Here is a 27,109-nt window from a genome sequence, read left to right on the forward strand (position 1 = left end):
GCAGAGTTATATTGAGAACTGAATAAGGTGATGCAGATGAAAACCCACTCAATGAATGGTAGCTTTTGCTTTTACTATGGGAAATTGAACAATACTTCTGCTTTGTTTAAGCACCCTTTTCAAATCAGTAAACCAATAAATTCATTTTTTCTGGACTAAATTCTTTGAAGACTCTTTTCTTAGTATAATCTATGGCTGTAACCTCTATGCAAGAGTCTGTATTAGGTTGAACCACACAAAATTGACAATATTCTACTTGACCTACAAAAATGGCAATTTCATATGGTTCAGCCTAATAACATTATTAATACCACTAAAAGAAAATTTTAATTTCTACTTTTTAATGTAAATAGCATATACAATTTCAATTTTTTTCTAGAAGAGTATTTCCTCACTAAAAAATATGTTTAGTGTGTAAAATTCACGACATTTGCTGTTTTGATTAAGAAAAATAATGTTAAAATAAATCTTCCTGGTTCTTTTTCCCAAAATAGTTTTAGGAAGTTTAAATTTGAGTTAAATGTTGTGAAAATCTTAGCCTCAGGAAATGTGAAAAGGGACATTAAAGCCTTATGTATTGTTGGCTATCAGGGAAAAGAGTAAATCTTTGACTATTCTAAAAGAACAACATTAAAGTTGTCAGCTAATGAGTTGAAAGTTGTTCTGTGATATATTACTGAGCAAAAGATTAGAGGAAACTACTATAACAGAGAGAAAGAGAAAGAGAGCCCTATTTTTTCCCCTGCTGTATATGTGGCAGAGACTGAGGACTGGGAGTGTGTAGAAGTGTGAGAGAAAAATGTGGGAGAAGTGTTTAAAGTGTTCCAAGGAAACTAAAATGAAGACAAGAATATGTATGCTGGGGTTCAGGTTTTCAAAACAAGCTAGCTTCTACCTAGAACTTGTCATCAACACCCTTTACTAGTAGCTTTTGAACTTCCATCTGTCTACTGAGCTGGAAACACTCTTCTTCGTAGCCACATGTCATGCTGCCACCCTTGCCTTGGGAAGCTCAATTCAAATCCTACTTCTCCTATGAAATTCTCCCCAGTTACAGGGCATTTTCTAGAAGAACTGTTATTTCCTCTATCCTTAACACTAAAGCAAAATACTTCTATGTCTTCCAGCTCTCCCATCCCAAGTGTTTTATAGATGGTTTGTGGTTGTGTTTAACAGTAATAGATGGGCTAAGAAATATATTTGTCCATCTGATATGGCCTCAAGACTATCTAGTCCACATTTATTGAACACCTACAATGTGCCAAGGGCTGTGTCATGTCATGTACTGAAATCAATAAAAATAAGACTTGGGTTTGGCATGAAGAAGATCACAGCCTTATGTAGCCATCTTTGAGATGTATAAATGAATAATCCTATGAAGCACTTATGATGTTTCTGAAATTCTTTCCTCATAAGGTTTACTGGGGATCCTATAATCCCACCATTTGAGATTCACTGTTTTGGTCTTAAACTTAGTAGATATACTGTGAAAATCTCGATATAGTTAGTTGAAATAATGCTTTGCCTGGTTCCTAACATTCAACCTCAGTGTGAACTCCTTCATCTGATTTCTTTCATTGAAGGACAGACAAGAAAGAGCATGAGGACACTAGACCCCTAGGTACCATAGAGTGTGAGGAGGGACCAGAATTGTGGGAAATGTACTTGAGGTCAGCTTTTATCTGGCAGGAGTTGCACAATGTTACAGAGGTGAGGAGATGGGATGATGACCAGAAGGCCAATGCCCATTCCTCTTAGAGTTGAAGCTCATTCTTGGAGCCTTGAGCACTGGGACTGTTGGTGGCACTGTCGAAGAAGGCAGGACCACTTGCTTTGTGTCAGGCACCATGATGGGTGCTCTATACCCTTTGGCACATTTAACTCCCATAACAATCCTTTGAAGCAGGAGTCATTGGCTCCATTTTATAAATAAGAAGACTCAGTTTGGGGAAGCTAAGTACTTGTCCAAAGTTTGCACATCTAGTTGATAGTAAAGCAGGGTTCAAGCCTCTTGCTGGTTCCAAAGCCATACTTTTTCATCTTCTTAACCTTTGAGAAATAAAGGAATCTAGTTACCCTCAAAAGGCAGGTACTACTTCAAGGGAAATACTTTTGAATGCAAGTCCATTTGAGGACCAGCCTTGTGCCGTATCAGATGAAGACAATTTGAAAGTGAGAACAAATTTCATTTCCAACATTTTCAAGAGCAGAAACAAAGATTGTTTATAGGATCCTCTGAGATTTGATAAAAAATTCCATCCTTTGCAGGAATGCTTTCTCCCAAGCCCTCTAAATGCCTGCAGATGGTCAGCTGGCTCCTGCTTGAGTAACTACAATGCAGTGACACAAGGCCTTTTCACTCTACCCACAGTGCTTAGCACAGTGAACAGACACATTAAGTCCTCAGTAACATCAGAAAATGGAGACTGAGTAAGGTTGAGTGACTTGTTCAAGATCAGTTAGGCGATACATGGTTTAGTATTTGAAACTAAACCTGTTACGAACTCTTGCTTTTAGATGATGCCTCTTTTGGTTCTAATGGCATTTTCTAGGGCAACACAAATAAGTCTACCTTCATTTCTGCAGAATGGTCTTGCAAGTGCTTTATCAACAAAAACTACAGCAGCAGCAGCAACAACAACAAAAATAACAGCCAACATTTATCAAATCCTTCCAGGTGCGAAATGTTACACTAAACACCACATGTATTATCAATTTCTCCTCATAACAGCCCTATACGTAGACACAGTCATCATTTTATTGATAAGAAAACTGAGGCACAGAGAAGTTAAATAAATTGCCAAAATTCACAATTAGAAACAACAGAGTCAGGATTCAGACTCACTTTTTTTTCTTCATGTGCACTTTTATTTTTACATTGTAGAGAAAGTAACGACTTCTAAAAAGAGTATGTAAATGAGTATAATATAAGCCCATCAGACCAAAAAATATTAGAACGTATTTAAAAGAATCAGGATTTCTATAAAACAATAAACACCTAGATCATACATTCTTTTGGACCAAATGGCAAGTGCATATACATACAAGGCAAGTACTGGCACATCAGAGGTATCAAAAACACCTTCTTTGATGCAATCGCTTAGGAATTGTAAAAAATAAGTATCATTCAGCATCTGGATGCTAATAATAAAAGCGATAAAGGCTAAATACACAGGGCCGTCACTCTACTCCCTTTCCGGTTTCCTATTTTTAGGAATTCAAGTTTATTCAAAAGGTTTATATATAATCCCCAAACTGCTATTTCTCTTCTTCTATAATTTCAGAATGATAGCTTTACACAACTTTAAAGCTTGAGCTTCTTCTGAATTCCCAAAGTGTTTCTGTGCTCCTTTACAAATGGGCCACATCTTCAAGGGTCAGCTTTACCTGTGTAAGGTCTGCAAGACCATTCTCTCTCAGATACGAGGAACACTGAGGAATACTTCATTCATTCCATAGAGGCCCTTAATTATGTGGAAACTGAATGCGCTCTCCTAGGATTCTCTAAAATACTTTCTGTTCAATCTGTTACAGATGGGCCAATGGCCCAAGAAGTATAACCTTTCATTTTCATAATTTCATAAGCATTGGCAATCACTTCTTTGTGGACATTTTCCCCCTTGCTCTAGATCTTGATCAATTCCTTTATCTGAGTTCAGATCCTTCAGAGGGACACCAGCAATGTTCACTCCACTCCACACAGCAACACTTGAGTCCCCATGCTTTCCAAAGATCCACCCATGGCAGCTTCCAGAGTGGATTCCAAGCATTTGCACAGTCAAGAAATGGAAATGGGCAGTGTCCAGATTACAGCCATTTCCAATAATATGGGTTTTGAAAAATGTACTCAATTTCTAAGCTACATAAATTAAGATATCCACTGGACTGGAAACTATCAATTTGCAGCAGAACTATATTGAGTAATATTACACATCATTAATTTAACGATGGCCACATTTAGACTGACTAAATTAAAGTGTTTCACCTTTTTCCTGGCATGCACCTGATGTGATAATCACTAGGTTGGAGTTTGCAGAGATGAGATAATCTTTGCTGGAAGCACTATCTGGCAGTTTTAGGAAAAGACTGCCATGTTTAAGATCCATTGTCTCACACCCTTCAATTCACCATTATCAACAGCTACAAAGGCAACTTCATCCCTCAAGTCTTTTAATAACATGGTGATTGCACGGGCCATGCTAACTGATCCAGTTCTTATAATGGAGACCTTACTGTGGTGAATAACCTCCTCTGAAGCAAAATTCTCAATAAATTCACTCTGGATAGTTACCATCACGTAACCAGAGGTGGGAAGGTTGGTTAAGGGCCAGCTGACCCTGTGATGTGTGTTCTCTGTTGGTAACACAGATTTATCCTGGGGCCAAGAAAATTTACTCCCATAGTGCCTACGCTCCAGCTGGACCACAGAACTCCTGCAGCCCACCTTGGGGATACACACACAAGAAGTGGATGGAGCAGAGAATGGAAGAAAGTGGCGGGCAAGCTGCAGGTTGAGCTTGCTGGGGCAAGCCGAAAGAAGCTGTTTGAATGTTCAGTGCCTTTCACTTTACTTCAGCTATTGCAGTTACCAAGCAAGGCCATGCTTAGCTCCCTGCACACGGGCCTCATGGGGGCCTCTGGAAAGTGCTTCTGATGTCTGCTGAGATTAAAGCAGTAAAAAGTCTTCTTCTTTAGCTCTGTGTGAATCCTGGAGAATACAAACAAGTATTCTCTTCAATATCTGACATGGATAAGAGGCCAACCCAGATCTCTGGAATTACTCATTTCCTGTTTTTAGTAGGTATGCCAAGTCGGACCCACTCTGGCTCCTGAGCCTATAGCTTAAGCATCACTGTGTCTAATTCCCTCTCTTTCTCTCTCCTTCTTTGGGACATTTCACTTTCCCCTTCACCCTCTAATATGTCATGTCCAGGAACCTTAATCCTAGGATGTGGCTTCTTGATATCTTTATAAAAATGGAGCAACTAGAGTGGAACATATAGCTTAGATAGAGTCTAACCACTGTGGAGACAGAAGGATGTCTCCTTCCCACATTCCAGGACTACATTTCCGTAAATAGGCTCCAGCCTATTAGCCTATTGGCAGCATCATCAGATGGCTACCTAAAACCACAAGATCTTCTTTTAAGGAGCTGTTGCCATATGTCTCCATTCTAAACTGGTACAATTAATTTTGGAACCTGTATTTTCCCAGACCGTCTGTCTTAGCAGAGAATTTTGTATGCCTGGTAAATGTAAGTAGTTAATAAGTATTTATAGGATTTGTGTCAATATTTTGCTACCTTATGGCTACTTACTAGCTTAATGCCTCTGAACCTCAGTTTTTTTCCACTGGAAAATGGGAAAATAGTATATTCCCTGGTAGTGCTATAGGAGGTTCATATGAGATAATGCATGCAGTGTAAGGTGATGTTATTATCACAGAGAATCTAGGTTTGAATTCCACACTAGAAAGGTAATTATAACTACTAAACCCATAATCACAGAAACCACAGCCTACAGGTCCTATAACTATCCCAAACATAAGATTATATGCCCAGATTTCAATCAGAAAACATTTTACAATTCCTTTCCCCCAAAGGATGTTCAACGTTTGCTTTCATTGCCCTCTAGTGGTTGCTATACAAAAGATATAACTACATTTTGTTTGTTTCTCATTTTGATTTTTGAGATGTCAGACACAATATCTTATAAATATTCTTCAAGTTTGGTTAGGTTACACACATTCCCGTCAGCTGGAAACCTTTAAATAATCAGCCTATAGGGACAGTACCTAACATTGTGTCCTGCGCAATATAGGTGTATACTGCCCATGCATTGTTGGCCATGCATTTATTTTACTAGATCTTTACTCAGAATCTACTGACTTAAAATAGTAATCTAGCTTCATTCATTCATTATATATTTATAAGATATATTATATGTCAGGTAAACAAGACAAGCATTGTCCTGGCTTACAATGTAGTAAGGAAAATGGAGTACTAAACATGTCTTTAAAAATTAACATGGTAAGTGCTGTCATAGGAAGTGTATGGGATATATGAAGCACATTAAGAGGGGTACCTAACTTGGAGGTGTTTCTGTGTGTTTTCGGAAGGTGAAGCGGGAATGGCAAGAGAAGGCATTTAGAGAATATAACAATCTAAGATTTGAAGGATGAATAGAATAGAAGAGTTATTCAGAAGAAGGTGGGGTGGGGAAAGTTTTCAGGAGAGGATACAATGTCAGATATAGTTACATGACAGAGAAAAGACTGACTTTTAGAGATATGGCTGGACAAGTTAAGAGAAGCTATATCGAGGAATTGAGACTTTATTTGGATGGTTAAGTTATAACCAATGGACTCTGAAAAAAGTATGAATGTATGCCTTTAATTTTAATTTCTGGTTTTAAAACTTTTATTATTTAAAGGGAAGTCTTAGGCTGGGTGAGGTGGTTCACACCTGTGATCCCAGTGCTTTGAGAGGCTGAGGTGGGAGGACTGCTTGAGGCCAAGAGTTGAAGACCAGCCTGGGCAACATGGTGAGACCCTGTATCTTAAAAATATTTTAAAAATTAGCTGTGCATGGTGATGCATGTTCATAGTCCTAGCTATTTGGGAAGCTGAGGTGAGAGGATTGCGTGAGCCCAGGAGCTCAAAGGTTTAATGAGCTCTGATTGTGCTACTGCACAATCTAGCAGCAGCGAGACCCTGTCTCTAATTTAAAAATACATAAATAAAATAAAGGGAAGTCTTTATTCATAACTAACATATGTTTAGTCATAACTAATCATAAATTAATTGTTCAAAAACCCTTCAATGCATCCTTTTTATCACACAAAGTTCTCTCAAACACATACATTCCTAGCATATTGGAGCTGGAAGGGCCTTTAAAGATACTGAGTCTCCGTCTTTTCACTTTACAGAGGAGTGAGAAGATCAGGAGTTTGTTCAGGTTGCCCTGAGTAACTGAATTGTTGCTCCTGGGAGCTATTTGCTTTTCCTAGCCTAGCCCAGTGCTTAAACTCCTCATCCCGTTTATTCAGAGGCCAAATAGTCTCCTGCATCTGATGTCTTGTTGGTCTGGGCTGTTGATAATTCTTGAGCACTCCTGCTTTTCAAAACTTCTGCATTGGACTTCATGTTCTTCCTTTGTGGCCTGATGAAAAAATCGTTTATCTTAGACTTGCAATGAGGATCTGGGAAGGTCTTTCCATTACCAAGGAAAACATGAATCCTCCTCAGAATACCTGGTGAGGTTTTGCCTTTTCTATGGAACTCCCTTGCCTCACTGTACTTTTCTTATAGTATAATTCAGGGTGGACCTGCTTATTACTTCTGTTAGACTACAAGCATCCCAAGGACATGACACATGGCTTAGTCATCACTACATTCCACATAGCAAGGTGACATAAACACAGAAGCCCCTATCAAGTTTGTTGTAGACAGGGATGAGAGGATACATGAATAAATAGAGGAATGGAGTGGAATATCTTATTTCCTGACAGGAGGTTTAAATCTATGTTAGTAAGGGTATGAAAGATATATATATTTTTTCCTTCAGGGAAAGATGATGAGCCACCCAAGGTGAAAAGAGAATCTCTGACAAGTAAGCAAAAATTAAGGTTGCACTCTTTGTCATAAGAAATGACTATGAATATGAACGCTAAAAGACATTAGAGAAGAAAAGTCAGGAAAAGGGGAAAGATAAATTTGGGTAGCATAAGAGACTGCCCAAAGGACTTTAAAACCAGAGATACCTGACGTTCACTTTTAAGTTTTTACATGTTTATGCAAATCCACTGCCATCTTTTTGAGGCATAAGTCCCATCTGCTACACACAAAGGAGATGCTAAGGAACACTTGCTTGCCTTTATGTTAGAAACAGAAACAGTGTGATTTTTTCTGATGTTCTCAATTACAGAGTCTACTGACTCAGGTCTATATGTGCCTAATGATGATCATGAGCCCCATCAACAAAGGGAGTTCCCGCTCAGCATGGAGGCAGACCCTCTGCCAAATGAAAGAAAAATGTAGGCCAGGTGTGGTGGCTCATACCTGTAATCCCAGCACTTTGGGAGGCTGAGGCAGGTGGATCACCTGAGGTCAGGAGTTCGAGACCAGCCTGGCCAACATGGTGAAACCCCATCTCTACTGAAAATACAAAAACTAGCTGGGCATTGTGGTACATGCCTGTAACCCCAGCTAACTGGGAGGCTGAGGCAGGAGAATTGCTTGGACCTGGGAGGCTGAGGTTGCAGTGATCCAAGATCATGCCACTACACTCCAGCCTGGGAGACAGGGCAAGACTCTATCTCAAAAAAAAAAAAAAAAAAAAGAAAGAAAAAGAAAAGAAAAATATAGTCTTCATTCTTCTTAATTCTATCATAAATCTGAGAGTAGAATAATAAAAGTACATGAAAAACTACCCATAGCTTAATATAGTTTATGTTACACACAAAACCTGAGAGATACAGGCAATAAATGTTCCTGGAATATGTTTTACAGCAACATTGGTCCATCAGGAAAGTTTCCCTCCAGGAAAGATTCTGAACATAGAGAAATAACAAGAAATCAAATTATAAGGAAGATTAACTATTGACCTTTTCCTGACCCCTCTATTTCTCTCCTTCAAGCAGGAGAATTATAGGTCAGTCCAACGTTGAAGAAGGAGTAACATTTCTCATTTTGAGCTTTCTCAAGAAATCTTGGCTATCAGAGCTCCCAGCTGATTCCTAGTGGTTTCTTATGTTTAAATACAGGACCCTCACAATAATAATAATAATAATAAACAAAGCCACAAATGTTACTTTCAGGTTTGAATTCCACTTGAGTTATATTTTTAAAAGCTATCATTATGATAACCAGTTTTAATACTGTGATCAAATACAATCACTAGTATGAAAACTGGGCCACATTCCACTAGTGTCTCCAGTTCAATGCAAAATCTTTTACTGCCATCTTGTGGATTTTTAGGAAATAATCCCAGTCACCACGTGTTATTTATTGTCTTACGGGAACAATAGGTTCATAGGCCAGTTTATGAAAATAACTGAAAAAAAGTATAAGAAAAGAGCAGCTAAATAGTCAGGTTTCCATCTAACATTATCACTTTGTATTCTCTACTAAGCATCTCTGAGGCTTGGTTTCTTCATAAAAAGTTGTTATTATAATAATACCATCCCCTGCCTGTCTCAAGGTTGCCATAAGAATAAAAATTTTAAATTGCTCCATAAATCAAAAGTACTATTCAGAAACAACCAATTATTATCACTGCTATCAGCCACATTATTAGAATGACGATACTTACGCATTTCATATGTAACAAGGTAAACTATGGTTCAGGCTGAAAAGTGCAGACCTTGGTACCTGCTTTCAGAGTGATTTGTCTCATCTTTTATGGCTTTCAGGGCAAGAGAATGGATGTTTCAAATGAAAATATTCCCTGGAGATAGTTGTTCCTGGGGCAGAAAATACTGTGGGCCTGACAACTGAGGAAGGGAATATTTTCTTTTTTACTGATTCACTGATGAGCAAGTGAGCCCTGACATTTGAAAAGCACAGCAAATATGTAGTATAGGAACAGCTTTTTCCAGTGAAAAATGCTACCCCTGGGATCCTATCTACTGATCCATATTTAGTTATTCTCTGGTAAGTTATTCATCCAGGATTTCTCTCTTCCAACCAACCAACACTTAAACTGGAAAACAAGGCAATAGGTTGGCTCATAGATGTCACAGACAACTTAAAAAAGAATCTTCTGAGAAATTCAGGGAAAAAATTTAGAACAAAATCTCCAAAAGCTTTCCTTTCCCCTTAGCGAAGACTTCAAGTTCTCTCATGCTCTAATTTATTCATCACCTATGAACACCTGTGTGTGCCTAGCACTGGGTTAGGTTCTGGGATGCAATGATGATGCAGACATAACGCTTATCCTTACTGACCTCCATACTAGCTAGAAAGTTCACATCTCATGACTCATGATATCTGCTGCTTCAAGCTCTGCAGTTGTTCAGAACCTGAGCAGAAGTTAGGAGGCAGAGAAAGGGCCAGTGCTTCCCTTGGGAATTTGAAAGAGAGAAGCAGCTCATGTATGAGCAATGTGCTGTTAGAGGACACTCATCGACTCTCCACTTATGTCAGCTGTTGAGAGCAGTCACTGCATGTGGTGGAGTGAATGGTGTCAGAAGTGGTGATGGTGATGATGAAGAAGATAAGATGATACTTGGAATTAAGAAACTTATTATGGATTTTTTTGAGATGGATGGATTTTAAATAATGTCAGCGTGAGAAGAATAAGTCAAAGTAGTTGTTTCTTTTTATCAATCTGCCATGCATTACGACCATGTTCATATCTTATGTCTCCACTAAGCTGTCAGCCCCTGAAGGTGAGAACAATGTCTGATTTACCTCTCCACTTCCTATAAACACTAGAATAATATTTGACAGTCATGTTTTCATTACTGAACACTTATAAAGTACCAGATACTTTTCAAAACTCTTCGAATACAGCAATAAACAAAATAAATCAATAAGAGATATTCAATAAATCAAATAATTAACAAATAAGAGTCACAGCCATACAGCCAAAGTGTTTTCCACTTCTTCCACTTAATATACATGTATATGAATTGCTAAATAAATCACCAATTTCCTTCTCTCTACTGAATCATTTCCATCAACATATAAACACTGTTACAAAAAACAAACTCTACCCTCTAGTTCCCATTCTATTGCATTCCTCTCTAGAGCAAACTCAAAGGAGATAACTCTTCTCCTTGTCATTAAAAGAGGGAATTTGGATGGAAAGGCAGCAGGAACTTGTCGAAAGATAATAAGTGGAGGAGTAACATGATTAAAGTTGATAGAATCTATGGAGTTGGTGTGAAAGATGAAAAAAATACTGACTTTGAAGCTGGGCAGACCTAGAGTCCAGTCCTTTTACTACAGTCTGGTCTTAACCAAATTATTTAACCTCTCAGAATCTCAGAACTTTGACCTGCAAGATAATAGTAATCAAACCATTTGAAGTTCTTACTAGGTAGGAAGCACACAATATGTCTCTCATCCTTTCTCTTCAATTCTTCTCCTTTTATTCTCTCAGGCCTAGGCTCCTCCCACTAGAGGCTTCTCTCTGAAATAATTTCTTTTGTTTAAGAAGCACTTATGATCCTTAAGATACTAGACCTAAAACATTCCTCAAATAGAGCTCAGTGAGCCAAATAATCCCCGATGGTCATTTATCATTTATCTACCCAGTGTTCAGATATGCTTCTTATTTGGGGACAATTCAAGACAGGAAGGAGGCACAGCCTTACCCCCATTAGAGAAGCTGGAGGGGGCAGCTATTCCCTTTTCCCACCCCTCAGCAGCTACAACAGGGCAAGTCAAGCAGATGTTCCAGTTGGGAATTTAGCAACCCCACACTAATGTGTAAGGTGCATGGAGAAACAGAGATTTTTTCATGGCAGTGTGGTTTGGCTATAAGTGGCCAGTGGTGACAGCCCAGCACCCTTAGTAGGAGGATTTCCTCCTTGGCCTCTGAGCCTGGTTCCTCAGGCTTCCTGAAGAGCTTGTAGACTATCTGTTATTTCTCCAATAAATTCTTTTTTTTTTCATATAAGTTACCTGGAACTGATGTCTGTTGTCTGGAGTCAAGAACTCCAGGAGGTAAATTCACCAATCAAGCTCCCATCAGGTATATTCCTAGAGTAGTTAGCATTAGAGGTAAGGGAGCTTGTCATGAAAGAAGGAAGCCTATACCTAGAGTCAAACAGGCTTTGAGTTAGAAAACTGTTGAACCCTTCAGTTTCTTCTTGAATAAAACAGCAGCATGATCACTTTCCTACCTATCCTGAAGGTACCCCATGAGGATCAAATGAGATAATCACAGTGAGGTATTTTATACATATATATGGTAATGCAAATCTAAGGGTTATTAGAGATTAGCTAATAAAATAGGTTATTCTGAGGCCCAAACAAATTGGACTAAAAATCAGTCCACTTTTTGACTCAAAAGAGATTTCAGGAGGGATGATCAAGTCGATGATCACTCCTTCTTTAAAACTTGAGATCTCTTTGCACGATTTCCCCTTTATCTGTGATCAGCTGTTATACCACAGTTTAGATGTTTACATAGAGAAGACACTGGAACAGGTGTTAATCCATCCTTTGAAACTTGTATAGGAAGTCCTTGCTACCTAAATTTTTTGGAAGAAGAGAATATGTCATAAACATATTTTAAATGATCATCAAGTATTTAGCATTTAATATGTAATAGAATAGTTAATTAACATTTTTCTGATCTATAGGAATTCCTTTTAGTCAATTAGGAAATGATCTGTCTGAATTGGAAATATATTCCATTGGCCAGAAATCTAAAAGCTTTAATGTATTCTGAATCTTCAGGACAGAAGGGATTAATTGGCCAGAGCGAGAGATGAATAAAACTGAGAGGGGTCCTAGGATTTCCAACTGCCTTCAGAGAAGTGGGCAAAGATGAGTCATTCATTCATTCATTCATTCGTTCATTAAACATTTGCTCAGTAGCTCCGTTCTAAGTTAATCAACAAGGGAGCAGAGATGAATAAAACAGAGTTTCATCCTCAAGGGAAGCTTCAAAGGATCCGAACGTTGCTTCTAAGTACCTCAATCTTACAGCCTTCGTATACAATGGCTTCCTGTGGTGACTCATATGTCTCCTTCTAAATGCTCTTTTTTTTAGGCATTTATGCTTTTTTCATTAACTAGACTTTGAGTATGGACTGCCTCAGACATAAGTAAACTGCCAAATTCAATTCTCTTGTGAAGGCCTGCATCGCAGAAAGAGCATAGCTTTGAAATCAGAAGCAACAGTGTTCCAAATACCACCATCATTACTGATTATCTGTGTGATCTTGGACAAATTATTTAATTTCTCTGAGCCTTCAATCCAACAAGGTTGTTGGGACAATTCAGTGAAATCACAGCGCAGTATCCAGCAAAATGCTTTGTGCTGAGCATATATTCAATAAAGGTTAGGCATTTTATCTCCAATTCTCTACTGGTTTTGCTTTCTAGGGGCCCTCTTTGTTGGGAAGTTTCCCCTCCAGAATCCTTCTTACTTCCCCAGGCTGAGCTAAGGATGGTCTCTTCTTTACGCCCATGTGGTCCCTGGAACTTACCGTTAGCATTTCCATGTTATATTAGAAATAATCTATTTATTTGTCTGTCTCCCTTCATAAGGCTACATGTTCACTGAGGACACAATGATTTTTTTCACGTTGCATCCTTAGTGTCTAGTAGCTTTTGGTACTTTGTGAATGTCTCTGAACTCTGCAAACAAGATTTTAAGGTGAAAATTTACTTCTGTCAAATAAAATACTTGCAAGAGGTTTTCTGGAGATTATGACAGAATTTTCAAAAAATATGTTTCACTTGATAGTAATTTATATCCAAAGACTAAAAAAGTTATTTTGTTAAATAATGTTAAAAAACACTTTATCAGCATTTTAAAAATTTGCTGCAGGACTTCTCAGATCTTTCATTGAATTATGAACCTTTTTTATGAAGCATTTCACACATCTGCTATTATACACAGTTTTGGAAGTACCACTGTGAGAAAAGCTGGTGTTTTACTGGTGCACTGAGTTAAGTTTCAGACTTTTGAAAGCTGCTTACAGTTAAATCCTTTGAGTAGTGATATTGTGAGTTAGGTGTTACAAGTCTGATGTTAAGTACATGGTTCCCAATGTACTATTTTCACTGCACCTTGCTAAGCTGTGACATATAGTATGTTTATGACACATTGAATAAGCAAGACTTAAGGAATATAACTGGAAAGCAGCAATGTTAATTTTGTTTCCCTATACAGTTTACTGAGTGCCCACAGATTTTATTGTTTTTCTTTTTGTTGTTGTTTTTGTTTTTTATATATACACATATATATACACACATATATATATACACATATATATACACATATATACATATATACACACATATATACACATATATATACATATATATATATACACACACACACATATATATATATATTTTTTTTTTTTTTTTGAGATGGAGTTTCACTCTTGTTGCCCAGGCTGGAATGCAATGGCATGATCTTGGCTCACTGCAACCTCCGACTCCCAGGTTCAAGCGATTCTCCTGCCTCAGCATCCTGAGTAGCTGGGATTATAGGCATGCACCACCACGTCCGGCTAATTTTGTATTTTTAGTAGAGATGGGGTTTCTCTATGTTGGTCAGGCTGATCTCAAACTCCCCACCTCAGGTGATCTGCCCACCTCGGCCTCCCAGAGTGCTGAGATTACAGGTGTGAGCCACCGTGCCCGGCCTAATTACTGCTTTTCTTTAACATATATTATACAGCCGGATTCTATGTCAGACAATGGGGATGCTGTTTAACTGATGCTTGGGGCAATTCATGAGTTCTCTGGTCCCTTTTAGATAATGGAGGGTTTTTCCTTGTCTACTCCAAGTTCCTTTACGAGGAAATTGAGTGAACAAGATGGAGGCAGGAGGGAGCTCAGCACAGAGGGGACAGGGCTGCTGCTCCATCCCCACTCAGTGATATGGCTCTTCCTTTTGGTACAACAGTGAAACACACTTGTGTGTGGTTTGTTAGTAAATAACTGCTGTCCTGAGCTCTCCTGAGTGACCCACAACTCTGGCTCCCTAGAAGTCCCCACTGCCCTGCTGTCTGGCATCTGTGGCACTACGGCCATTCATTGTGTGGACTGGTGCCAGGGTTATGCCAAGTTGTGAAAATTTTGAATAGCATCCCTGACCATAGGTAAAGAAAAATCCAGAGTGGCTGAGGCATCAGTGAGAGTAGGGGAAGTATTGTGGATGGGGCAGGCTGTCCAGGCAGGCAGGGGCCAGACTCTGCAAAACTCTGTGGGCTGTGTTAACAATTTTAGGCTTTAAGAACAGCAGGACACCATTGAAAGGCTTTAAAGAGAGCAGGAAAAGGATATGATTATATACGCTTTTTGTCCAGTTTGCTCTTTCCAAAGGCTGGAAGTCTGTATGTGATGGGTGATGTTTATATGCACTAGGCAATCATCAGGAATAAAGAACTCTGCCCATAGTCAGGCCCTGCTGAATACCCACACTCTGGTGGCTGGGCCAGGTACAGCCTAGATAGTGGGGCTCTGAAGCCAAGGCTGAGCAAGAGTAACTCCCCTGGAGCCTCTTCACAGGCCACATCTGTTTTCATTTGAGGTGGTCTTGTGATCAGGTGAGCAGTGAGTTCTGAGTTGTGCAGGAAGAAAGATCCAGTAAGGTAGGGAGAAGTCTAAATGGGCTCTACAATTAAGAGAGGCAAAAGCCAGAAATGACTGAAGAGTCAATGTGTCTAGATGCAGTGGGTTAGAGACAGAGAGCAAATGCCTGGAACAAGCATGCTGGTTTGGAGAGGCAACTTCCACATGGTTTCTGGACCAGAACTCTAAATTTAACTGGTCAGATTTAGGGCAATAAGCTTTTACCTCCTCAAAAACAGCATCAACTCCACTTAGTTGGATTTCACTTCAAAGTTTAACAGTATGTCCTGGCTGATACAGTACCTTGAAATTTCTGAAACCTTACTGATACTTGTTCCTGAAGGGAGAGTAGTGGTTTTGCTGGAGTTTGGGTGACTCCAAGTTTTGAAGATGAGAGAAGAGAAGCTGAAGGTGTGGCTTAGGTGAAAGGTTTCATAAGATTTCTGATTTAAGCTGTTTCACTTTTGGGGACAAGGTGAAATAATAGCACTGAGATGTGGAGATGAGACTTGTCCCTAACACTTCATAGGCCCCAGATCCTCTTTAGTATTTCAGAGCGTGCTTGTTTCAGGAACACACAGGGGGAGAGAGAGTTTCTTAGGCAGAAAACATCAGTACTGAAAACTAGGAAAGCAAGGTTCCTCCATGGGACCGGGAGCCAGAGCCAGAGAGGAAGGGCACGGCAGGTATGGCATGGTGACTGGAAGGGATGAGGTCTGTCGGCTCATACGAGGACCACTTCAGGAAATCGAGGAAATAATTTCGGACATCTTTACTGGGGATGGCAGTGGGGAGGGGGAAGCAACAACACCAGAAGAGATTTAGAAATGTTATTTGAGGTAACAATATAAGGTGACCTTATCAGTACCCCAAGATGGAGAATAGTCTGTATAGTGCTCATATTCTGTTTAATTAACTTGAAAGTAGAGTCCTGGCAAATCAAGTCCTTCCCCTCTGCACGTTTCTAAACATGAAGATAACCTGAAAATTTTTGAAATACCCATGTGAGCTGTGACTCATTTTTACTCTTTCTAAATCAACAATGCAATTTAAATTCTAATTTGGAAATCCAGTAACCTATTACACCTTCACTTCGACAGCTGCAGCATTTCACTTCTGGCAACACATATTCCCAATCACGTATCTTGAGACACACTTTGTTAAATACTTAAAGTCCATATCAAGAATGAGCTTTGGAGTTAGCAAGTCAGCTGGGGTGATCATTTTTGGATGCCTGAGGAATGAATAAACTAAAATTGCTTGGAGAGACAGGAAATAATCTCTTTCTAGGGGTATTGCTTCTCTGTGCTCTGTTTCACATTTTTTCCTAACAAATCACTGAAACAAATAATAAGAGAAGCATTTCTAGCTTTCCTTCTGCAGAAAGAATGCCTGAGGAGGCGACTGCACTAGTTAATGTGACTGCATGCTGAATGCCCTAAATTCTCCTCCATGAATACATCAAGAATATGGTTCAATTACTGAATTCCATTCTGCAACAAATCCCTGAGGAACAGAATACATAAAAGAGAAATTAGAAAAGATCACTTATAATACATGTATAGGATGTAGCCCAAGGTGGCAATTTCTTTGTCTTTGAGCATCTTAAATACTTTAATTTTGGAATTCTGGTGGGGATAAGGGGTAGGCCTGGAAAAAAATCCCTATAATGGAGCTTCAGGACCCTCCATCTTCAAGTTGCTAAGTAATGTGTTTTGACAATGCATGAACACTAGATGGCACCCATAACCTTAAAACACAGTAAAACGTTACTTTCCTTTTCTGTATAGGCAAGAATGTAGGAATCAGTCAATTATGGGAATTATAAAAATTAGCTGGGCAGAGTGGCAGGCGCCTGTAATCTCTGCTACTCGGGAGGTTGAAGCAGGAGAATCACTTGAACCCAGAAGGCAGAGGTTGCAGTGAGCCGAGATCACGCCACTGCGCTCCAGCCTGTGCAACACAGCCAGACTCCGTCACAAATAATAATAACAAATCTACTCGAGCATTTCCCACTACTGGTGTCCTGTAAGTTACTCCTTATGTAAGGGTTTGGTGGTTAAAATGTTTTTGAAAACCACAGACTTCATCTGCTCTAGGAGATTTCCAATGGACACAGGTAAACGTGTTTTTTAGAAGTTCTTCATTGAAGAAGCCTCTACAAATGAACCTATTACAGTAGCAACCTATTACAGTCCTGCTGTTTCAGTGTTCTATGAAACACACTTTGGGAAATGCCAATCTAGTCCAATCCCTGTCCCAAAGAAGGAACAGCCAAAACTATCCAAAAGAGGCCTTCCTTATACATGGGTATCTGAACCTTTTTAAAAAACAACAGATACAGTCTTAAAGCAGAGTTGATAATAATAGCAACACTTATTGAATATGTATACTATGACATGCTGTATTTTAAGTGTTACTGTCTCTTCTCTTTCTTCAGTGTGTGTGTATATATATGTGTATGTATATGTGTTTATATACATATACATACACATACAATACCTGGCACATAGTAAGCCATTAATGACTAAATTACCTAGGAATATTCTATAGTCTGTGTGTGAGAGTAGGAATGGACATTCTGCCCCTCATTAGAAAGGTAATTGTCTATTATGCAAGTCTCTTACCTATGAAGAACAATTGAGACCAAAGACATATCCCCCAGATCCCTTCCCTGGGGATTCTACTTCCTTTCTCTGAAACTACTACATTATTGTTAACATGACTTATTTGCAAATTAATTTTACATGACCTATTAATATGTATTGAATTTTATTTAGCTTTTTTTTTTTTGACAGAGTCTCACTCTGTTGCCCAGGCTGGAGTGCAGTGGTGTGATCTTGGCTCACTGCAGCCTCTGCCTCCTGGGTTCAACCGATTCTCCTGACTCAGCCTCCCAAGTAGCTGGGACTACAGGTGCACACCACGATGCCTGGCTAATTTTTGTATTTTTAGTAAAGACAGGGTTTCACCATGTTGGCCTGGCTGGTCTCAAACTCCTGACCTCAGGTGATCTGCCCGCCTCAGCCTCCCAAAGTGCTGGGATTATAGGCATGAGCCACTGTGCCCAGCTAGCTCTTGATTGTTATTTAGAGTTTTTGCTTTGTATTTTCCAGGAAGGTTGCTTGCCTCTGTATGTCCAGTGCAAGTTATAGATGAAAATATTTTATCTTCCATATTCCATTATTAGTAATTCTTCTGTGCCATTTTGCTTTCCACATTGTAATGTTTGAGCTTCTCAAGACTGTTCTTTTCTCTCAATGTTAAGCAATTAAATTCCAATAGTGAACCTTGAAGCTAGCCATTTTCTTTTTTATTTATTTATTTATTTTTATTATTATACTTTAAGTTCTAGGGTACGTGTGCACAACATGCAGGTTTGTTACATATGTACACATGTGCCATGTTGGTGTGCTGCACCCATTAACTCGTCATTTACATTAGGTATATCCCCTAATGCTATCCCTCCCCCCTTGCCCCACCATACGACAGGCCCTGGTGTGTGATGTTCGTCATCCTGTGTCCAAGCGCTCTCATTGTTCAATTCCCACCTATGAGTGAGAACATGTGGTGTTTGGTTTTCTGTCCTTGCGATAGTTTGCTGAGAATGATGGTTTCCAGAAGCTAGCCATTTTCTAGCTAGCTATAGGTGAAATACATTTTGATATACTAAGGAGAAATGTTCCCTCTTCTTTCTCAACTGAAAAAAGCAGATAATATTTTCCTCATCATATGTATTTGCAAATGTTATACATAAAAACGGATATGCTGTGTGAACTTCAAAGATTGTTGTTATATTCTGTGAATTATAATATCTAAGACGACTGTAATTCTGATTGGTTGCCTTATTTACTGTGTGGTCCTGGTAATAATATTTAAATGGATAAATCTATTTTTGAAGCAGAAATACTTGCGAGTTTTCTTTGTCAAACCATAGAGTATTACTAGATTACCTTTTTTCTCTCACATGTATGGAGGTTAAAATAAATAAAGTCTATGGCTTGGTGGATTTTTTATTTAAACAGAGTTAGAGAGTCTAATGCCATCTCTGTAGCTCAATTTCTTTATCCTTAAAATGAACATAACAAGGCATAGTGTTGTTGGAAGACTAAATTATTTATGATAGTGACTGACTCAAAAGTACCATGTAAGTATTAGTTCTTTATTGCTTTATGTGTTCCCGAATGTGATGTGCACACAGTGCGGTGTGCACCAAGAAGATGTGCCATAGAGACTGTTGACAATATTTTGAAAAGAAACTGTGCTGAGAGGCGAAAGAACACTGACTTGAGTTCAGCTTTATAGTCAGTAGCTGTGGAGACGTAGACAGATCATTTAGCCTCTCCAAATCTCTTTTCTTCTGATCTGGAAAACGGGAGTAATAATAATAACCTATCCTGCCACTTAGAATGCCTTAGAGGATCTCTAGAATTAATGCATGTGACAGTGCTTTGTGTCTGGGAACATTTAATGACGATATGAATGCTGATTGTAATGAAATGACAAAGTGGTCCGCAAGTATACAGAATGTAAGCCAGGATGATGAAGATACGTTAGTATGCTTTAGGTAGAATTTTAGAACCAATCTTTCAGGCTATAGTGACTTCTTAATGTGCCACCATATTTATTCAACACTTTTTCATTCGATAAACACTTCTTTTTTGGGAGACTGCTATGTGCCAGGCATTGTGCTAAATATTGAGGATATAAAATTATACAAGATAGAGAATTTGCTTTCAGAGACCTTACCACCTAGTACAGAAAGACAGACATGTAAACGTATATGGACAATAAGGTTTGATAGCTGCCAGTTATATCTTATATATCATGAAAGTATTGAAGAAGTAGGTAAGGGAAGTAGTTTAAGGAATGATGCTCAGCTCTTGGATGGCAGAACAAGGTCCTGGTGTGGGACCATACACTGTATCTCCCATACTCAACATCCTTCCAGAGAACTGCACCTGATGAGTAGGCAGAGGCCTTCATATGTGAGAAGACCACAGTGACACATACGACAAGGCTATTCATGCAAACTTCTGGACACCTTACTAAAGTCAACTGACTGTATGATGTTATTCAGGTAAACTGTGTGTGTGTGTGTATGTCAGAGAGAGAGAGAGAGAGAGAGAGATTTTCCCATTTTTTGAAGGGTTGGAATGGTGGCTAACAAATATAAGGTCAATTATAAGATTCTATTTATAAATCACAGCCATAAAATGAAAACAAATTTTTCTAAATGCACAATGAAAACCACAAACTAAGTGCTTTGTTTAGTTATGAACTATGAACCATAATATCAGCCATAAGTACTGGCTCCTTATGTAACCCTCCGTTATTATTTTCATGATTAGTAAAATTAAAATATAGGCAGGAACACTCACAATGGATTTACCCTATCATACTAAGGAGGAAGCTTGACATAGTAGAAGGAGACAGTCAATAAATATTTGAATAAGTTAAAGGAAACAGGGAAAGAAAGGAAGAGGAAAGGAAAATTAGAAGGAAGGGAGAAAGTGGCAATGAGATGGAAGAATGAAAATAGGGAGGGAAGGGATATGGTAGGTGTAATGGGCATTAAAATGGAATATTTAAATCCCAGCTCTGACTCTCTCTAGCTAGGTAAACTTTGACAAGCTGGAAGTTTATCTTCATTTGAACATGAGGCAGTACCTTTCAGAGTGATTGTGAGAAGAATAAATAATAGTTATGCAAGATAAGTCAGAGGTCCATTGAACAATATGTGCCTATAGTCACCAATACCGCTTGCTTAAACATTTGCTAAGAGGGTAGATCTTATGTTAATTGTTCTTATCACAAAAGGAAAATAATAATAAAAAAAGAAGAGAACAGGAGAAAACTTTTGGAGTGATGGTTGTGTTATGGCATAGATCGTGGTGATGGTTTCATGCGTGCATACATATCTCCAAATTCGTCATAAGTATGTACAACTTTTTCTATGTCAATCTCATCTCAGTAAAGTACCCTTGAAAATTACTTACAAAATAATGCCCTTTGCACCAATGCAGATGCCACTGGAGGCTATTATCCTAAGCAAATTAACACAGGAACAGAAAGCCAAATACCACATGTTCTCACTTATAAGTGGGAGCGAAATACTGGATACTCATGGACATAAAAATAGCAACAATAGGCACTGGGGACTCCTAGAGTGGGGAGGGAAGGAAAAGGGAAATGATTGAAAAACTACTGGGTACTATGCTCACTATCTGGGTAATGGGATCAATTGTATGCTCAACCTCAGCATCACGTGATATACCCATATAAGAAACATCGTGTGTACCGCCAAATCTAAAACAAAAGTTGAAATTATTAAAAAAGTAAAAAAAAAGGTGCTTAATACATTGTTGCTGATAATTCTTGAATTTAGTTGAATGGTGCCGCTGCTACAACTTAGTACCATCAGCAAACTCTATATAGCATTATCTTATGCATTTTTTTGTTTTTACATTTGCACCAAACTATACACATTATAAAGGTACAGTGTTTAGAGTATGGTTATGAGTTTGCGAGAAAAGTCTGTTTTTTTAAATAAAATAAGTAATATATCATTTTTAAAAAGGCATGCTTCTCAACGTTCTGTTGGATGCAAATGTGTCTCAGAATATCTAGAAGAAAACATTAGCACCTTCGCCTTTATTTGAGGGAAGTAAGTGCAACAAGCATCAAGCACCTGAACACCATTTAAACTGTGACATGTAGACCATGCATGATGGCTCATGCCTGTAATCCCAGCACTTTGGGAGGCTGAGGCGGATGGATCACCTGAGGTCAGGAATTTGAGACCAGTCTGGACAACATGGCGAAACCCTGTCTTTACTTAAAATACAAAAATTAGTCGGATGTGGTGGTGGGCAGCTATAATCTCAGCTACTCAGGAGGCTGAGGCAGGAGAATCACCTCAACCCAGGAGGCAGAGGTTGCAGTGAGCTGAGATCGTGCCACTGCACTCCAGCCTGGGCAACAGACAGAGCGAGATTCTGTCTCAAAGGAAACAAAAACAAAAACAAACAAAATTGTGACATGCACCAGAAGTCGTGATGCTCTCATCCACTTTCCTTTGTAATTAAGGTGCTTTTGGTATCATAATTGAAAGTTATGACTTTTTCATTGATGGCGTCAGATATGGAGGGAATAAAGATTAAAGAAACATACTCACCGATAGGATCTGGTCTCCTCTCTGGAGCTCCCCACTTAGGTCTGCTGGTCCACCAGCCAGAATGAAGGACACAAAAATACCTTCTCCATCTTCCCCACCGACAATGTTGAAGCCCAGGCCAGTGGAGCCTTTGTGCAGGACTACCTTGCGAGGCTCTCTGCAGAAAGAAATAGAGAACACAGCTCAGAGGGTGATCCATTTAAGATTTACGTTGCTTTTACTTTCATTGGGATATATGATATCAGCAACTCACTACTTGTAAAATTGTTTCTCAAACTAAGATAACATTTGCACATCAAGAAAGAGGCTAATATCAGGACAGATGTTTGAGTTCCCCACTGTAACAACTACCAAAATACCATGCAAAAAATCATTCCTTCATTCTAAAAAAATTTCTTAAACTACCTTTACTTCTACTTTTCTTTTGTTTAAAACATCTCTTTTTGTATCGAGCACCACAGTAGTACTCAGTATGACGGATGTACACAAAAGCAGGGAGGGATTTTTGGGAAGAAGAGACTAAGGTTGAATGCCCAGATCATGAAAGATCTTACAAGCCAGGTTGTGGGTTTGTTGTTTGCCTGACTGTTAATTAAAATTTACTGTGTAGGCCATGGGGCTCATTAGAAGATTCTGAGACATTAAGAATACTTAAATTCATTTTAGGAAAATTAACAGATGGTCCTATGGAGGGCTGATGGAGAGGAAAGCACAGATATGATCGGAGGTGGGAAAACCATTTAGGATGTTGTCTAGGAATCCAGCTGTGAGGAAGTCACAGCCTGAAGAAGGGTGACAGCAGTGAGAATTTTAAAAAGGGCAACATGAGAGAGGAAATTTGAAGGGAGAAGCAGTAGGTCCAGAGATGACTCAGACATTGGAAAAAGAGGAGAGAGAGCATCTAAGTAACTAGCAAAAGGAGAGATGAGTGGAATCCAGGGTCATGAGAATGAGTATGATTTTGACATACTCAGTTCCAGGAAATAGTGAGATATCCAGGTGGAGATGTTCTGAAGCAGCTGGAGACAAAGAATAGGAATATGGGCCTTCAGAGAGGACTATAAATACATATTTGAGGATCATCAATAAAAAGGTCAGAGATCAAATCTTGAGCCAATAGTTCACTGAGTTTGTGTAGAGCTCAGAATAATATGGAATTATAGAATGTAAAAAGTCTTAAAAGGCATTTAGTTCAATTTTCTGTATCAGTAGTTTTAAAAAGTGTTTTTGCAAGCCTTAGGTTTGACCAAGTTGTCATTTGTATCACCCACCCTCCTCTCCCAAACATCTCAGTTCATCTTCTATTTTCCAGCTCTTAATGATGTAAGAGTGAGAAAGAGCCATCCCATGTATTTTATACTAATGGCTACACAAAGAATTTGTTACTTGCTATCACATTTCCATGCATAAAATGATGCATTATGTATATATGCCTTATTATGAGGAAAGGTGTAAAGTGCGCCTCACAACTTGAACTGTAAGTAATAAATTATGTAACAATGCATTAAGTCAGAGGTAAAGTGACATAGAGTTAACTCATTTCATTCTACAAATACTTTGTAAACACCTACTGTGCCAGGAAGGTGTTTCAGGTGCTCAGAATGTTTGCAAACAAAACAAATATCCCTGTCCTTGTGGGCTTACAATCTAATGAAGGTAGACCACTAATAAACAATAGATGCAATAAATAAGTTCATTATATAGCATGTTAGAAGGCAATAAGTATTTTGGAGAGAAAAAAAAGCAGAGCAGTGTAGGAGGGATAGGTTGTGGTGAGGAGGGCCTGGGTAGGATGCATTGAGAAGGTGACATTTTACAAAAAATTGAAGAGGTGAGGAAACTAGTCATGTCGCTATAAAAAGGAAGAACATTCTGGCCAGAGGAAAGGAACAGCCAAACAGAGATCCTAATATGGAAGGGTGCCTGGTGTTGTCAAAGAAGAACTAGGAGGCCACTGTGGCTGAACTGAGTGAATGAGGAAAGGAGAATGGTAAACAATGAAGTCACTGTTTTAGTTTTCTATTGCTGAATAACAAGTTACCACAAATCTAGCAGGTTAAAACCACAGCCATTATTCTCTTTCAGTTCTGTAGGTCAGGAGTCTGGGTGGACTTGACTGTGTTGCCTACCTATGCTGAAGTCAAGATGTCAGCCAGGCTGAGCTTTATTGCAAATTTCTGTGGAAAAATCTGCTTCCAAACGTATTTAGGTTCCTGGCAGAATTCAGTTTCTTGTGGTTGTAGGATTGTATTAGTCAGGGTTCTTCAGAGAAAGCCAACATGAGATTGCACACACACACACCCCTATGGTATATACACATACACACACACCCCTATAGTATATACACATACATCATAAGGAATTGGCTTATGTAGTTGTGGAGGCTGATAAGGCCCAAGATTTGTGGCTGGCAAATTGGAGACCGAGGAGAGCCAGTGATATATATTAAATAGTTGTAGGCTGAGGCTAAGCCTGAAGGCAGATGAAGACGGCTGATGTCCCAGCTTGAAGACAGTCAGGAAGAAGCAGCAAATTCACCCTCTCAATGCTTTTTTATTCTATTCAGGCCTTCTGTGGATTAGATGAGGATCACATCCCTTGGGGAAAACAATCTGCTTTACCCAGCCTATTGATTTGCATGTTCATCTCATCCAGAAACACCCTCACAGACATACTGAGGAAAATGTTTAACCAAATAGCTGGACACTCAACGACTCAGTCAAGCTGACACATGAAATTAACCATCATAAGGAATAAGGTACCCATTTCCTTGCTGGCCATCAACTGGGGCCTCTCTCAGCTCCTATAGGCCATCCACATTCCTCACCCCATGGCTCTCTCTATCTTCAAGCAACTAATGGCACATTGAATCCTCTTCACATTTGGAAGCTCTGACTTCCTCTTCTCCAACTAGCTGAATAACTCTTTGCTTCTTAGGGGTTTATGTGATTAGGCCAGGCCCACCCAGATAATTTTCCTATCTTAACTGATTAGTAACCTTAATTACACTTGCAAAATCCCTTTTCTTATGTAAGAACTTAATTGTGGGAGTAACACCAGGAGGTAGATATCATGGGTCCCTCTTAGAACTCTGCCTACCACTATCAGAGAGACAACGGGGCATTAATCCTGCAGGGCCTTGTAGATCATTTTAAAAGCTTTGACTTTTACTCTGATAGAAATGGGGAGCCTGTGAGGAAATGATTTGACCTGACTTACATTTGTAAATGATTCCTTTGATGTAAAATAGAGTCCTCTTGCAGCTGGGTGGGCATGGCAGTTCAGCTCCCCCTTGATCACAGAAACAGCAGGGAGGGAGACACAGAGCATTCCCCTCATTCTACCTCATTGCCACTAGGTGGGAGTAGAAGTTCAGCTCCGCGCTTGGATCCACTAACACCAATCGGGGAGAGAAGATGGGGTGCTGACTAGCACTGCCTTGAACCACCTTATTCTCCTTACCTTTGCATGGGGGTAGGAGTTCAGCTCCTCACAGGGCCCTGCTGATACTATCCTGGCAGGCGGAGTGGTTTTCCAACTAGTACTGATTTCCTCTTTCTCCTACTTCATTGCCACTGTGCAGGGGTGGAAGTTAAGCTTCTTGCCAGTTCCCATCAATATTAGGAGTAGGGGAACGGAATGCCAACTAACGCCACCTCATTTCAGCCTGTTGCTGCTGGGTAAGGGTACAAGTTCAGCTCCCCACTAGAAAGTGGAGTATCGACTAGCACCACCTCGTACCCCCTTGTTCTGCCTATTTGCTGCCAGGTGGGGATGGAAATTCAATTCTTGTTCTGTCTACCAACAACAGCCTAGTGGAAGAAGTGTAAGGCCATCTTAGAGTTGCCTCTCCTGGCTGCCGCTGGTAGAGCCAGAAACCTAGCTCTCGGCATAGCACTACTGACACTGCAGGGTTGAGGGGACAGTTTTTTCTTTGGTGTTTGGCTAGAGTAGGTCAGTATTATCAAAAGTTTTCCGGTTCTATTAGTCTACCTGTTTTTCCCAGTCATTTATCTAAAGGGAGCAGGTTTTACTTGGGGCTGTTTTTGTCTGTACTTATTGGCGGTTCCAGGCTGCAGGTTCTCCAGTGCTCCGTCCAAATACATAGCAAGCAAAAAAAAAAAAAAAAACAAAAAAAAAAAAACCAAAAAAAAAAAAAAAAAAAAAAAAGAAAAGAAAGAAAAAGTCCTGGGAACTCACTACAGTATCCTTCCTTTCCTAGCCAGTTTGTTGCCTCCTTTCCAACTCTAAAGTCTTCCTACATTTGTGTTTTTCTACTCAAGGTTATTTGTTTTGTTTTGCTTTTTAAATAAGAGGGTGGATTAGAGAGAAATGGGGATACATTTTAAACGCAGAGGCCAACAGAATTTTCATGAAAAGGTTATTGTCGAAATCTCCCCCTTTCCCCAGAATAAACACACGTATAGACATTCTTAGTGGGTCCAACAACACTGAAGCTCTATATAGTACATATAGATGGAGGGAAGAGAGTGATTAGGACTCTGACATTTGTCCCTGTGCTAGATATTGTGCTTGATGCTTTATGTGAATCATTTGATTTATTCCTCAAAAAAATGAAAGGTATACTGATTTTGCAACTACTTTAAAACAGGAACAGAAAGCAAAATAGATTGATGATTGGATAGATGGGTAGGTATGTGATAGAGA

The 27,109-nt window shown here is 39.2% G+C and overlaps 1 protein-coding gene and 1 pseudogene across 34 annotated transcripts in view; both read right to left on the bottom strand.

The window, feature by feature from the left end:
* Nucleotides 1-27,109, bottom strand: part of DLG2 (discs large MAGUK scaffold protein 2) — a 2,168,441-nt gene that overhangs the window by 356,601 nt on the left and 1,784,731 nt on the right. For all 34 annotated transcript variants that reach the window (XM_063783330.1, XM_063783332.1, XM_063783324.1 and 31 more), the window contains one exon: nucleotides 22,442-22,598. In XM_063783330.1, coding sequence (XP_063639400.1) covers nucleotides 22,442-22,598 — 157 coding nt within the window. The remainder of the gene's footprint in view (nucleotides 1-22,441; nucleotides 22,599-27,109) is intronic.
* Nucleotides 3,295-4,519, bottom strand: LOC134807311 (L-lactate dehydrogenase A-like 6B; annotated as a pseudogene).

This window comes from Pan troglodytes, chromosome 9 (genome assembly GCF_028858775.2).
Source record: "Pan troglodytes isolate AG18354 chromosome 9, NHGRI_mPanTro3-v2.0_pri, whole genome shotgun sequence".
Taxonomy (NCBI): Eukaryota; Metazoa; Chordata; class Mammalia; order Primates; family Hominidae; genus Pan; species Pan troglodytes.